Genomic DNA, 15534 nt, shown 5'->3' on the forward strand with positions numbered 1-15534 from the left:
GGGTCCAGCAGGGGCCATCTCCGGGTTCTCCTGGGACCCCAAGGTGGTTCCGGACCGGAAGGGACCCTGGAGAACCAGAACCTTCCAGCCCATGTGGGACCAGAACCATGACCTGATCAGTGCAGGCGAAGCTCTGATCCATTTACAGGTCAAAGGTCACCGGACTGCCGTATTCCTTCGGTTCTGGTAGGAACAGTCTCCGTCCGTCTTGCTTTAGAAACATTCGAGCAGCACAAGGGTTCAGAACATTCTCTGCCAACCTTTATTAAAACTCTGCTGAAAGAAACAAATATTACAGCTTCAGCACGACGGAGGAGAAACAAGCAAAAACACGAGAGCCGCTGGCGTCTAGATCTAGAGGAACGAGACTTTAAATCCAAACCACAGAAACCTGCAGAGGAAATTAAAACGTCTTATTGGTGGAAAACAAGGAGTCTGACGTCGAGCCGGGGGTCAGAGCTCCACATCAGTCCTGTAAATAACTGGGAGCCTGGCCCCCTACTCAAAGTTAAAAGTGTAGTCAAAGTCCAGGGCGGTCATGTCTGAAGGGAGACCCAAGGTCTCCGGGGTGACCGCCGTCCCTGGAGGATCCGTCTCTTTGTCCGGATCAGGAGACTCCAGACCTTTAGCTTCTGACGCCGTGATGTCCTGGTTCCCTGGGTCCTGTTCGAGTTCTGGTTGACTCTGCTGTTGACGGGTCTGGTATCGGGTCTGGGAGCGGGTCTGACGAACCGGAGCGGCAGAAGGGGTCTTCTTCGTCGTTGCTGCCTTACCTCTGGTTCTAGGACTTGGTTTGGGTTTAGGCTGTGGTTCTGAAGTCGTCTCTTGATGTGAATTAGCATCCTGGTCCAGTTGGGGTTCAAACTGAGGTTCTGGCTGGAACAGTGGCTCAGCTGCTGGTTCCATCCTAACGGGCTTCGTCTGTGGGCAGATTTGAGATTTGGGCCCAGGACTAGAGGGTGGACTTTGAGACAATCCTTCTGGTGGAGTCTGTTCTGAGTGAGGCGGTGGGTCAGATGGGTCAGGACCTGCAGCTTTAGCTGTTGGAGCTGTGATGTCCTGAAGAGACCAAACAGAGGTAATCTGAATGTCACCATCAGTTTGGGTTTGTGGGCTTTGAAACCCGTTCTGTGGAGAAGTTGGTGTTGTATTTGGAGGTTCAGTAGAACGGTGCTGGGGGGCCGTTTGAGGTTCGTGTGACGGCTCCGCCTGATGTAGAGAATGATCCGGGGGTTGAGATCCTGGTTTTTGTTGGGCTTGTTGTCGAGGTTGGGGTTCGTTGGGGGACTGAGCATGGTGTACCTTTGGTGACTGGACCTGAGGTTGTGGTGTGGGTTCATCTTGAGGTTGTGGTTGGGTGTGTTTTAGGGGTTTAGGTTCATTTTGGAGTTGTGGTTCAATCTGAGGTTGGGATTCAGGCATTTCCTGTGTTTGGAGTCTGGGTCCATCTGGGGGCTGTGATTGGTTGTGGGTCTGAGTTGGGAGTGTATTTGGTGTTTGGGTTTGTTTTTGGGGTTCAGGTTTATTTTGGGGCCGATTCTTATTTTGGACGGGGACTGAAGGAGAACTTTTAGCAGCTCTAACGTCGGTTTCTGTTTTGGAGAAAGAGGAAGGGCCGGCTTGGCCGAGGCTGCTGTAGAAGATGTCAAATAAGGCCTGCGCCTTGGCTGCAGCCAGGTTGCCCTGGAGCTTCTCCGACTTCTGAGGCCCCGCTAACATGCTCTTGAAAGGAGGTGGCTTGACGAACACGGTGCGAGTCTGCTCACTTTCCGGGACGCCAGGAGCCGCCACGTCGGACACAATCTTTATCAACGCTGGTTGTGAAGGCGGAACTTTGGGTGGAGCAGCTTTAACCTCTGATGGAGCAGACAGAGTTTCTGAGGATGCTGTGTTTAACGATGCAGGGGAAGTTGTTGAAGGACTACTCTGTGCTGTTGCAGGCTTTGACTGGACCAGAGCAGGTTTAGGGAACAGTGGCCCTTGCTTCATTTCAGGTTTAGACTCAGCTGAATCAGGCTTAGAGGTATTCTGACACGGTTCAGGTTTCAACATTGAAGGGGGGAGTTTAGGACCGAACTGCTCTCTTCCAGTCACCATGGGTGCAGCAGACATTGCCCCAAACGGTCCAGCAGAGCTTACTGGAGGCCCGGGTTTGTTGTTGAACATCTGTGGATTTGGAGGCCTGAAAGGGGCCCTAGGAAAAGGCCCTGGTGGACCTCCATCGGTGCTTTGGGGTTTCATGTTCAGAAATGTGTTAAGGGATGCAGGTTTTCCTGCCAGGGAAGCTCTCCTCAGCGGAGCCACAGGAGCACGGAGGTTTGGCCGGATCTGTCCTCGAACAGACGCGTACCAAGGTGGAGATTTTAGCTCCTCACCGGCCAGCTTCTCAGCAATCTCTTTGGCAGCGGCCACTGACTTCGACAAGGAGTCCTCTTCTTCACCTGGCTTCTGCTTTGCAGCCGCTTCTTCGTCCTTGAGGAACTCTGCTGCAACTTTCTGGGCTTCCTTCGCCAGCTGGTTCTCCTTCTTCTTCCATGTGAACTTCCCAAACGAAGTGGCGGCGCCTGCAGAGGCCGGTGCTTTGTTGGCCTCCATCGCCTGCTTGCGGAGCTTCGCCCTCATGGCCGGACTCGGCCCACAGAAGATCTTGGGCAGCTCGTAGGGTTTTGCCGGAGGTTCAGACTTCCTGACGTCTGGTTTCCCTCCTGGTTTCTCAGGCTCGGCTTTTTGCTTCCCTTCATCTCGATCATGTTTAGATCTGGAATCTGAACATTTCTCCTGCTTGTATTTGTCCTCGGTGTATTTATTGCCGTACTTTGGATGACCGTCGTCGTCCCTGCGATGGCGGTGCCGATACTCTTCGTCTCGAGTGCTGCCTCTGTACCGGCTGTTCCTGTCTTCATTCTCTCTGCTGTTGTGTTTCTCCTCCTTTTTGCTGTGTTTGTACTTTTCATCCTCATCTTTCTTGCTGTAAAGCTTGTCTTCCTCCAGGCTCTTTCTGGTTGCCTTCACTTTCTGCTCCTCTTCCTCTTGTTTTACTTTGATCTTTTCATCGCAGGTCTCGGCAGCCTCCTCTTCCTTCTTTTTCTCCTTTTTGTTTTTGCTCTTTTCGTCTCTGTCTTTATCGTCGTCGTCATATTTGCGTTTCTTTCCGCCTGCCTCCAAACCCAGGCCCGCCTGGCGGTCCAGGTTCCTCCTCTGCTCATACAGCGGATTCTCCAACATTTGTTTCTGGTGAAGGAAGCATGAAAAACACAAAAATATGCATGAGTTTAGGTCCTTAGAACGTTTTTATTGATTAGGCAGGAGGTCTTCAACGTGGGGAGGTACTGCAGGGATTTCTGATTATTTTTTAAATTATTTTGTTTTTTAACATTTAGCTGTTTTAGTATTTTTCACATTTGTTTACATACATATTGCACATGAACACTTCACATTCAACATAACAAAACTTTTGCTTGGGAGCTATTCCTCTTTTTGACCTTTGTCCCGTCTAGTTTGTCTAGTTCTTTATTTTTGTCGTTGTCCATTTCATCCACTTTTCTTCCTTTTGTGTTTGCTGAAGTCTCAAACGATGTCAGTTTTTCCATAATGTAGATTTCTTCTATTATTCCAGTCCATTGTTCTGCCTCTCCCCATTTCCTAGTAATAGCTTTCTTGCTAGCTGTTAACATCATCTTAATCAGATACCCGTCTTTTACCCGTACTTTGATATTGTTAATATTGCAAAGATATAGTACCACACTATTCATAGGAATATCATATCCCAGAATCTTCTTCACAGTTTCATGCATATTTTTCCAAAATTGAACAATTTTAGGACAATTCCAAAATATGTGAGAATGATTTGCGTTTAAATAATTTTTTTAATTCACAGCTATGTCCTTAGATACATACTAACATGAATCCAACATAATAAAATGATTAGTGATTATATTGTTTAGTTTTATTGATAATTTATCAGAATTAAAGTCTATGAACTGAGGTGTTGTACCGAGTTACACCACAGGGTGGTGGTGCTTCCCCAGTCTGCTCAGATACATGAAGAAGGGCAGAACCAGTAAAGACTCGCCGCCTCACTTTCAGTTGTTAAGGTTGTTAATGTGGGATGTGATTCCCATGAAGTTTTCTTATAGCATTTATTTCATCGACTAGTCTGGACGACGTTTTGACAGTGAAAGAACTGTTCTGCTGCATTAGCACTTTGGAGCTAGCATGCTAGTTGCCCTGCTAGCTTAGCAGCTAACTGTTGCTAAGTTAACCAGTGCAGCCGTGAACAGGGCCTGGGGTCCATGTCTGAAAGGATCCAGCTCTCTGCAGCAGCTGGAGGTAAAACTACACAGCCGGCCTCCTTTAGCTCATACCTTGTATTTCTCATTATGAAAGTGTGTGATGACGTGTTCCTCAGCACAGATGGCGTCTCCATAAAACTCCTTACACAGCAGGCAGAAGAACCCTCTGACAGGAACCAGGAACTCCGACCCTGCAGTCAAACACAAGCAGCACCATTCAAACACAGGGCAGGAGGCAAAACCAGCTTCCAATCATGTTTACCTGGCGGACATCTCCAGGTTAACCAGAACCTGTCAGGACAGGAGAGATTCAGAGAGAAAATAGTTGCTGTTTCTAGAGAGAATGGTGAGCAGTTATCTCAGAGCGCTAGCTGATGGAAAAACTACTGAAAAGACATCAGAAGGTGTAAATGTCTTCTTCTCCGACACACAGGTCCAATCTGAGTTCCACCTGGAAGTAAAAGACAGCTAACAAAATTCAGTGGTTCAGAGACCACATCATCAGCAGCAGCAGCTTTAATTGGATCAAGTCTCGACATGGTGCCAGTACCTTTGGCTGGTTTGGTCTGCTTGGCGTCTCCTGAGGTGGTCTTAGGGGTCTTGGTGGGACCGGAGGCCCAGGGCCGATTGTACGGATCCAAAGTCTGCAAACAAAAAATCCCACGGTGAAATTTAAAATTTGAAAAGTGAGACATCAAACCGTGTGAAGAACAAACCTTCCGGTGCGGTTTGCTGTGTAAGTGAGTGAAAAAGTCAAACATGGAGCCAGAGGTGATGTTACAGTTTTTGCACCAGTGGTTCCCAGCGTCATAATACTCAAATGGGTCAGGGGGCGGAGCCTCAGCGGTGGAGAGCTGCCGTTCTGGCGACGCCTCTGTCGAAGTCGCTGGGGTTGCCTAAAGAAATAAAGAAAGCAGCGATTCAGCAGAGCAGGAGGAGACAGAGACAGTCAGGACACAAACAAGAACCAGCTATCAAGTGAAAACGACTTACCTTGACAGAGTCCAGCACCGACGCACCAACAGCAAAGACAGACTCGACATTCGTCACGCAACCATCACGAAATAAGACGAAATCAACGACGTCAAAACAGGACAAAGTCGGCGCGCATCATACAACGATCCTGCAGTAACACTCCTTTTCGGTTTAACGCCGCCGATGAGTAAAAACGGGTGAGACACGTTTACAACTGGATCTCGGTGTTGCAGCGCCCCCTGCAGGAACCCTTCAGGTCAGGATGTTCATCAGCAAGATAAAGACTCAGATGAGCTGGAAGCGATTACAAGTTGGTGCGGTTAACGGCAGAGAGGTCCTGGTTCTGGTTCGAACCGGCTTCATGTTCAGTCCAATTGTTGTCTTTATCTTTTATTCAATGAAAGGGTTACAGGCTTGTTCAGAAACAGTGATATTAAATCATTCAGTTGTTAGGATTCCACCGGTAGACTGACTGAAGCTGTTGTTGACAACAGCAGGAAGGACACAAAACAAGTGGAACGACCCGAACGTCCCCCACTGAAACATGGCACCTTGATGCTCTCATTTGGCCCAATAGACCAACTGAGAGCATTAATATAAATAATATTTCTACAGGTGGAGGACCAGGATGCGTTTGAACACAGATGAAAATGAGACGACACCATCCTGACTGATCCCACGTTCAGAACAGAATTCTCTCCGCACCGTTTGGTTCCGATGTGCAGCAGGGCGCACGCCGAAGCAGCGGTGGTGCGGGACAGGTATCATGCAACCATGAGGCCACGCGCCAACATGAAGCATTGGGAGTCTTTAGCTCTGCACCACTAACCGACCAGCAGCAGCAAAAACCAAAACACAGAACAGATCTGAAGTCAGACCCACTCACTCATTAGGAGCCCAACTCTGATTATAACCAGATTAATCCGGGAAGTAGTCTGAGTGGTAGGACGGTGAATAATAAACGTGTAAAAGGTTTTTGGCTCTTACCTGCAGCAGATGCTGTGAGCTCGTTGGAAACTAAAGTACTGAAAATCCGATTGGCTCAATCAAAGTAACTGCACACAAACTGGACCAAACAGCAGCAAACAAGCTGTACAGACCAGAGGTCTTCAACGTCAAAGGAACTGCAGCGGGATCATACATTTTTGGTATATTTTTTAAAATTCAAAATTATGTCTTTAAGTACATATTAAAAATATCCTACATGGTAAAATGACGCAAGACACAGAAATGTGTGATCATTTTGCTTAGCTTAATTAAATTAACTGAATTTTCACACTTTGGGACAACAAAGGATCTGTCCATCTGTCTACAATTAAAAGGAGGTGAAAGAACTGCGAATTTAGGTGTTGTGCCAAGCTACACCACAGGATGGCGGTGTTTCCCGTGAGACGGTTTGCTTTGCTAGTCCTGACGGATTCATGAAGAAGGGCACAAGCTGTAAAGTTTTATTTTTGTTTAATTCCAGATTGCTAAGCACCTGGATATGGTTCCCATAAAGTTGTTCTCTTATAACATTTGTTATTTCATCAACCACTCTTATGTAGACGATGTTCTGGGAGTGAAATAACTGTTCTATTATGTTAGCATTTCGGCGCTAGCATGCTAGTTGTCCCGCTAGCTTAGCAGCTAACTGCCGGTGTATTTTGGCTCGTTTCTGCCGTATCATACTCATCCACACAAAGCCAGATAAGAGTCTACAGAAATATAAAACGCATTTCAGATGAAAATGAACAGATTCTGCAAGCAAAAATCTGTATATTGTGTTAAAAGATCTGCATTCTGTTAATAACTACACTTTGTTCTCTGCAGTGGCATTAGTAAGCCATCTGTTTATTAATATACTCTGGTTCTGGTAGTCCCGGGCTGAAAAACGTTGAAGATCCCCGTTATAAACCGTTAATATGCACTAAAACATCCAACATGATGGCTGACCGTCTGTGAGCTTCAACTAATGAGGGTGTACTTAGTTTTCCATGTCATTCACAGCGATAAATCAGTCTACTACAGGTAAAGACAAATTATTTAATTAGCACTTCTCGTACACAAGGCAGAGAATGGAGTTATTGAAAAGTAATATTCCTTCACAAAACATCAGTCTGAACTGACCCTTTAAATCTAACAGTGAACTTGTAAATAACTGCAATAATAAACCTATTAAGGAAACAGAACTGATTTCTACAGTCGGATCTTTACTCTCTGCTTCCATCATGTGACTTATACTAACTAAGACAAGGTTGTATTGGAACCATGTGGGCCCTAGCTATGCTATGCTGTCTGACAGTAAACCCTCCTCTGAAGGAGCCGTACCTTTAAGGCGGCGCTGCCGGCAGCTGGTTGCTCCTCTGGGTTCCTCCCCTGCTCCCGTTTCTCACTCTTTGGAGGCAACTCCTCCTGGTCCCGGATTTTATTCAGCTTGCTGATCTTGCCGGGACGATCTAAAGGGCTCAGGCCAAGTATTTGCGCAACTTTCTCGATCTCGCTGCGCTTCCTCTCGGCAGCCTCGTGCTCCTTGCGGAGGTTGGAGATCTTCGCCATGACCTCGTCCTGCAGGCGGTTTATCTCCTGCAGCAGGGGGTCCTTATGGCCGTCCTTCTCACGGCGCTTCTTCCTCAGCAGCTCGCCTGAAAACAGGACCGTCCAGATTGTTGTCAGGCAGAACTGTAATTCTCAGCGTCACTAGTGGGGAGTGGTGTTGCAACTCTATACTTGGACCCAGCTCATCTGTTTGGACTTCAGGACCCGGATCAGACCAGTGCAGAGCCCTCAGGAACTCACCTTGCTGCTTCCTGAGCCGCTCCAGCTCCTTTATCAGATATTCTTTCTTGGTCATTCTGACCTCCCTCTCCTGCCTCAGCTTCTCCCGCTCCTCCAGAACCTGAAAACAGAAACCCAGTCAGCAGAAACAGAACCGCAGGACTGGGTGGTCAGGAACACCACAGTGCTGCACAGGAGTCCTACCAGGACAGGTAAAGACAGGAAGTGATGCGTGCAGGTGAGTCACCTTTAGTTTCTCACTTTCGTTGTTCTGCTCGTCAGAAATGCTCTGGTCCTGACTCCTCCGCCGCTGCTCTTCCTGACCAACACTCCTCGCAAAACCTGAGGACCAAACACACAGCTAATGGATGGGAACGCAGCACCAGCCTCTCTGACTGGTTCTGGTCGCTTCCTAAACCAGTCTAACTGGATCACCTGCAGGTCTGAGTGACCAATCACAGCAGATCTCAGGCTGGGTTCCTCACCTAAGGGCCCCGTGTCTGGGGTGGGTTTTCTGTAAGCCTTTTTGTAGGTGGGAGGCGGCGTGAGGTTCTCTATGGCAGGTTGAGGGGGCAGGGCCATGTTAGGCGGTGGGTACATGGGGGGCCACTGCTGATGGATGTAGGGCAAGTAATTTCCATACTGGCTGTATGCTGAAGGAGGGTAGTTTGGGGGCATCATGCCAGGGAGCTGTGGGGGAGGGTAAGTAGGAATGTGCATGCCTGTGTGAGTCGGGATGGGGGCGGGATCAGAGGTCTGACTCTGAGGCAGCGTTGGTGTACTCCACTCGTTCTTTGTCTCCTTGACCTCCCAATCTTTGGAAGTTTTAGCAGCTGTGGTCTTCTTGGACTCATGGTCCTCACTGCTCCAGCTGGCCCCCCGTTTGGTGCCCCGCCCATGACTGCGACTGCGACTTCTGCTGCTGCTTGAACTGCCGCTCTGGCTCCGCCTGCTCCGGCCTCGGCTATGGCGGCTGCCGTTGGAGCTGCCAGAAGAGTATCGTTGTCGCCGCGTGGGTGTCTTTGGAGGCTGCTTGTTGCCATGAAGGCGCTCCTTGGTCCTGGCAGCCATCTTGCTGATCTCTCCAACGCCCAGGTCAAGCCCGATGGTTTTCAGGAGATCCTGGATCTTCTCGTACTCCTCCAACGCCTGGCGCTCACTCTCCTCCAGTGGCTCTGTTCCCGGAGGATAGGCCATGACATTCTGGTCGGGGTTGATGCTGGGCTGACTCATGTGCCTGTTTGGCTCACTCACAGATGAAGTGACCTGAAGATGTGGTGAAATGGTTGGAGGGCAGTTGTACACCTGACCGGCCATGGCTCTTTGCGAGGGGAGATCAGAGTACAGCGAGTCTTCCGTCACGTCTCCGTACAGATCCAGGCTGTGATGTCGCTCTGGCTCTGGTGCCGCTGACATTCTGGGCTCCTCCAATTCTCCATACAGAAACTTTTCCTCATCATCAATATCGTCCAGGACTTTCTGTGGAACTCCGCCCACTGGCTCTGCCACGCCCAACAGGTTCAGGATTTCTTTGATCTCATTGTTGAGGTTGGCCCGCTGAGACATCTGCGGGTCGGACCGCAGTTCTGAGAGAACAGCTGCCACAGCATGCGGGTCGTTCAGCTTAACAGCCTGCATCAGCTGGTCGGCAACACGAGCCATGGTGCGGTCCAGATCCCTGGGCGAGTCGGAGCTCTGTGGCACAGAAGCACAACGTGATGCAACGCCACCTCATCAAACCCAAAACCAGTCCTTCCTCATTGTAGTATCATCACATTCTAATATAAATTAAAGCTTAGTAACAGATCAACTTGGCCTTTTTCAAGATAGAACCACTAGTTAGCAGGTCAACTGGTACCAGACTGAACATACCCGAAAAGACGGCGAGTTTTCGTAACTGTTGTGCTTCTTCAGGATGGATTTGGTAGGTTGACCCAGGAGCTCCTCTACCTCCCTCCTGCGTCGGGCCAGCTCCAGCTCTTTAAACTGCTTCCTGGACGGATCATTCTTGTCTCTGATGGAACTGGAGCTGCTGGAGCTCGAACTGCTGAAACTACGACTCCTTCCTCTGCTCTTCCCCGGAGATCTGGATCTGGATCTAGACTTGCTGCGTGCTCGACTCTTGCTCCGCCCACGACTCTTGGCCCGGCTTTTGCTGCGTCCCCGGCTTCTGCTGCGTCCCCGGCTTCTGTCTGGACTCCGACTCTCTCCGCGGTGACGACTCTTGCTGCGTCCCCGGCTTCTGTCTGGACTACGACTCTCTCCGCGGTGACGACTCTTGCTGCGTCCCCGGCTCCTGTCTGGACTTCGGCCCCTGCTACCACTCCGCTCATATTCAGGTCGGGGAAGGTAATCTCTGTAGAAAAACATAAGTAGAGCTGACTGAGCACATCCGGATCAACAAGTGACCGTCTTGGTCCTTGCTGGGTAAAGGAGTCTCAAAATCTGTTCTGTAATCAAGTGTCCTACTTCCTGGTGTCTGAAGTGCTCTGTGGAGAACACATATTCAATTATCTTGACAAACTGGACTGAATAAAATTAATTATATGAAATAACAAGAATCTCCAAGAACCATATTAATGGAGAACAGCTGATGAATGAGATATGAACAAAATTCTACATTCAATTGTACCAACAAAGAAATCATCCATCCATTTTCTTCTGCTAATCTTATGTTGGGTTGCGGGGTCAGCGGCCTACGAGGGAGGCCAAAACTTCCCTCTTCCCAGACCCTGGTCCAGCTCCTCCATGGAAACCCCTAGGCATTCCCAGGCCAGCTGAATAACATCGTCCCTTCAGTGTGTCCTGGGTCTTTCTCTTGGTCTCCTCTTTGTGGGACCCGATCACCTCATCATGGAGGCATCCATCCTAACCAGATCCCAAGCCACCTCAACTGGCTCCTCTTCATGTGGAGAAGCAGCAGATGCTCCTGGATGACTGAGCTTCTATCCCTAAGGGAAAGCCCAAACACCTTAGAGAGAAAACTAATGTCAGCTGCTTGTACCTGTGATCTCGTTCTTTTGACCTCTACCCAAAGCTCATGACCATAGATGAGGGTGGGAACGTAGATCGACCGGTAAATCGAGAGCTTCGCTTTTTGGCTCAGCTCTCTCTTCACCACGACGGACCGGTACAGCGCCCGCTTGACGGCAGACGCTGCGCCAATCCGCCTGTCGATCTCCCGCTCCCTTCTTCCCTCATTTGTGAACAAGATCCTGAGATACTTGAACGCTTCCACTTGGGGCAGGACACCCCGATCCGGAGAAGGCATTCTACCCTTTTCCGGCTCAAGACCATGGCCTCGGATTTGGAGGCACTGATCCTCATCCCGGCCGCTTCACACTTGGCTGCGAACCGCTCCAGCGAGAGCTGCAGATCACGACCCGATGAAGCCAGTAGGACCACATCATCCACAAAAACCAGAGATGAGATCCTAAGGCCACCGAAACGGATCCCCTCAACACCTTGGCTGATCTAGAGATTCTTTCATGGATTCTGTCCATGAAAGTAATGAACAGGGGCGTGCCGTGGTGGCGTAGCGGTTAGCGCGACCCGTATTTGGAGGCCTTGAGTCCTCGACGCGGCCGTCGCGGGTTCGACTCCCGGACCCGACGACATTTGCCGCATGTCTTCCCCTCTCTCCTTCCCCGTTTCCTGTCAGCCTACTATCATATAAGGGACACTAGAGCCCACAAAAAGACCCCCTGGAGGGGTAAAAAAAAAAAAAAAGAAAGTAATGAACAGAATCGGTGACAAAGGGCAGCCCTGGCGGAGTCAGACTCTCACCAGAAACAAGTCTGACTTACTGCCGGCAATGCGGACCAGACTCTGACACCGGTCATACAGGGACCTGACAGCCCGTATCAAAGGGCCCGGTACCCCATACTCCCGGAGAACCCCTCACAGGGCTCCCCGAAGGACACGGTCGAACGCCTTCTCCAAGTCCACAAAATACATGTAGACCAGTTGGGTGAACTCCCAGAACCCTCCAGGACCCTGCTGAGGGTGTAGAGCTGGTCCAGTGTTCCACGATCAGAACCAGAACCAAACTGCTCTTCCTGAATCCGAGGTTTGACTATCTGACGGACCCTCCTCTCCAGGACCCCTGAATAGACCTTGCCAGGGAGGCTTAAGAGTGTGACCCCTCTATAATTGGAGCACACCCTCCGGTCCCCCTTTTTGAACAGGGGGACCACCACCCCGGTCTGACCAATCTCCAGATGCCCCCAATGTCCATGCAGTATTGCAGAGTCGTATCTACCGAGTAGATCTTTAATCAGCTTGGTGACCACCAGAGATTGGAGACCCGATGTCCCCAGGCTCAGCTTACTCACTGCATGATGTGCTGGTGGGACTGAGGAGCTCTTTAAAGTATTCTGCTCACACTGACCTCATTCCAAGTTGAGGTCAGTAGCACACAATCCCCACAATGAATAGTGCTGGTGAGGTCAGAGAACCCTCATCTCAAAAAGAGGGACTTAACCTGCCAGGTAGCACTGTGCCACAGCATGACACACAGCAGGAGAAAGACTCAGAGGACAGATGTACAGCTTGCAGTGCTGAATCTAGAGCAGAGTCCATTTTTCCAGAGGTTATTGCAGTCTCCTGCTTCCTGTTACCTCCACAGATAGTGTTGGAGGTCCCAGCCTGCAGCTACCATAAAGTTCACCAGGTGCCAGACTTGACAAGTGCATGTGATCCACATAGCAGGAGGGAGCAGACACCCAACGTGAATCCTTTGCTAGAGACATGCAGCTTTTCAACCCCGGTAATCAAGAGTCAAACATGCATGAGGTCAACGCTGTCTGCTTGGCTTGCCCTTTTCCTGAAGCTCATTTGGAAACCAACTTCTAGGAGCGTTCATGTTTTCATAAAAACTCTTCACACTGAGATCGGTGACAGTTATTCAGCTCTTTGTCAGGCTTTAGGAGAAGAGTATTCTGCACTCAGAGGTCAGGATTCTGCTGCTTTTCATGCATCTCAGGTTCTGCTGGGAGAACCTGAGAATACTGCCTCAGGTTGAGAAAAGCTTATTTTCGGACCTCAAAAATGGTCACCCTTTTAAAGTCTTTATTCCTTCCTAACCTCCAGGGAACTGATCGGTGTGCCTTGCGGGACGAGGAGCCTTAGCATGACAGCTTGACAGATCCACTCAGTCTGCATGGGAAACACGTGGGTTAGGGCCCCAGGCAGCGGGGCTGGGGGGCCGATCAGTTTTGAACATTCAGACAGAGAACAAACCCAAAAGAAGGCAGAAAGCCAGTTCCCCTAACAAAGGTTTCCATTGCTGCGTTTCCATTACAAATGTGAGCAAATCTTTGTCTATATTCTGCTAATGTAAAAATAAAACACAACTTTAAAATTGGGTTGTTTCTATTAAATAAGAAATTGAATTAAAATCACACGTGAATAAGTTTGTTCACGCCATGGGTCATTACACTCAAGGCAGTGACGATGTAAACAGTTACATGAGATGATTCATAATCCATCATCTATCAGCCAATCAGAGGAGACGTCGGATTCAGGCGTTGGAGCAACAAGCCCCGCCCCCTTGGGAGCGGCTAGTATCGGCGTTTTGGGGAAACTGTAGTGAGTTTGAGAGAAGAGCGATGGATTCAGCAGGTTTATGATCAGCGAGAAGGCCTGAAGAAACAGACCACACGAAAGAAGAGCGTAAATAGTTATGTACGGTTTTGAAATGATCCTGCACAGTATTTTATTTTGTAGTTTTTGTTCAGGATATTATTGCAAATGTTGTTTTATATACAGTATATCTTAATACTTTAATCTTTCTGTGAACCTACATGCGCAGCGCCTGGATTTCCTGCTGTGGGACGAAAGATCAATAATAATTTTGACTATATTCTGGATATTGACCTGTGTGGCTCTGGGAACACATGACGGTCCGAACGATGACAGAAATATCCAGGTGTGCAGTGATCAGCTGATCTCAGTTCTCCTCCATCACAACCATTTTAAATCACTATAATAAGGATTCATATTTATATGACATCATTGTATCTGCAGCAGGAATATTTCCAATTTTATATCCAGACATGTTTATGGTTTTCCTGTTTAGTTTAATGCTGTTTTTGATCAAACCAAACCTGTGCAGAGTGAATGTCTGACCGTGTTGAAGGGACTAAACTCATGTTGGACCACAGAACCAGAGATCAGTGACGGATCAGAACCTCGGTCCTCCACATGGACCAGAATCCAGGTTCTCCTGCGTCTGGTTACCTGTCGTGGTAGTGCGGGGGGCCAGTCAGCTCGTTCCCCACGCTGATGACCAGGTTGTGGTCCAGGTGAGCTGGTCCTCTGTGAGGCGGAGACCTCTGCAGGCGACAACACAGGTAATCACTAATCACCCACAGAACCAGATATCCGGGTCCATTTGGACTGTCTGATCTATAATCGGTTTAATACCACAATAGTAATTATAATAATCTCCTGATCAATCAGCTCCTTAACTCAGAGACTTTCCAAATGTCCTACACTGAAAATAAACCCTCAAACGCATCATATATGTTTTTTCTGTTAGTTTGATCAGATCAAATTTATTGATCTGATCAGAGCCGATCAATGAGTTTGATCAGAAGCTGTTTTCCTTCAAGCTGAATGCAGCTCGGAGTCTCCCGGTTCCGCCGCTCAGAAGTCTCCGGTTTAAATCAACCCGTTTTTGAATGAAGTCTGGTCTGCAGCAATGTCTGTTAGCTGCAGACCAGACCAGGAACCTATCAGAACCCAAAGACTGTCCTGCAGTTCTGGTTCTGGACCAATAGAAGACCCGATTCTGATTGGAGTAATTAACAGGTTTTCACATCATTCGGTGCGGTCTGACTCCAGTTTCACTCACCTCAGGAGGCGGACCTCCGGTCCAAAAGTCCCCGCCGCGGTGGCCTCCGGGGCCGGGGGACGGGTGCCTCCTGTGGTAGGCTTCCGAAGCTCCGTGGTCCCGGTACTCCGGGTAGTCCTGGTGGTAAGGAGGTTTCGGTCGGGCCCTGTCGTCCCGATATCCCTGTGACGGGTAAGGCCTCGCAGGAGGCGGGTAGCCTCTAAACGGAGGCCGGCCGCGGAACATCTTCTCCCGCAGAGATGCACTGAGGCCGCGCGGGGAGCTGCGGGTCGGTGCGGCGCTTCACAAGCAGCAGGAAGCCACAACTGGTTCCGGTCCGCAACAAAACACAGATTATTATTTTATCAAAGCTGTGGTTCCGAGTTCGGCTCCGAACCATACACACTGAACCCTTCTTCTTTGTTTCTGCGGGGTATCTCGCTTCCTAATAGCCTCACTGTTGCCACCACGTGACGAAGTTGCGGTACTGCAGGTGGGCCGATCCAGAGCTATAAGATGAACTTTGACCTGTAAAGAAATCCTGAGAGCTCCTGATGCTCTGAGCCAGTCCAGAACAGGTTCTGACCTTGGAAGCAGAGCTCCAACATATCTCCTGATTCCCAGAGAAAACATTCAGTTAATGAGACTGAGGGCCAATCTGGACGACAAACCCGT

The 15534-nt window shown here is 49.2% G+C and overlaps 1 protein-coding gene across 2 annotated transcripts; it reads right to left on the reverse strand.

Moving 5' to 3' along the window:
* Nucleotides 1-239: 239 nt before the first annotated feature.
* On the reverse strand, nucleotides 240-15524 carry znf318 (zinc finger protein 318). Of its 2 annotated transcripts, XM_028006291.1 has the most exons (12): nucleotides 14881-15524; nucleotides 14265-14359; nucleotides 9897-10380; nucleotides 8510-9719; nucleotides 8272-8366; nucleotides 8046-8145; nucleotides 7578-7891; nucleotides 5009-5188; nucleotides 4843-4936; nucleotides 4365-4483; nucleotides 1400-3231; nucleotides 240-1357 (listed from the first exon to the last, which is right to left on the reverse strand). In XM_028006291.1, exons 1-12 carry the CDS (start codon nucleotides 15103-15105, stop codon nucleotides 499-501), a joined length of 5607 nt encoding a protein of 1868 aa, XP_027862092.1. In that variant the 5' UTR covers nucleotides 15106-15524; the 3' UTR covers nucleotides 240-498. The 2 variants fall into 2 exon arrangements, with proteins under 2 accessions (XP_027862092.1, XP_027862091.1); XM_028006290.1 differs by having other exon boundaries at nucleotides 240-3231; nucleotides 14881-15523.
* Between the last annotated feature and the right edge of the window lie 10 nt (nucleotides 15525-15534).

Source organism: Xiphophorus couchianus, chromosome 22, assembly GCF_001444195.1.
Source record: "Xiphophorus couchianus chromosome 22, X_couchianus-1.0, whole genome shotgun sequence".
NCBI classification, from domain to species: domain Eukaryota; kingdom Metazoa; phylum Chordata; class Actinopteri; order Cyprinodontiformes; family Poeciliidae; genus Xiphophorus; species Xiphophorus couchianus.

Excerpts from the sequence above, each read along its gene's own strand:
- znf318 (XM_028006290.1), bottom strand. The coding sequence starts at position 15,105 with ATGTTCCGCGGCCGGCCTCCGTTTAGAGGCTACCCGCCTCCTGCGAGG. Across the intron at positions 8,367-8,509 it reads CCCAGACACGGGGCCCTTAG|GTTTTGCGAGGAGTGTTGGT; the intron begins GTGAGGAACCCA and ends TTTGGTCCTCAG. Across the intron at positions 5,189-7,577 it reads CCGGCAGCGCCGCCTTAAAG|GCAACCCCAGCGACTTCGAC; the intron begins GTACGGCTCCTT and ends TTATTTCTTTAG.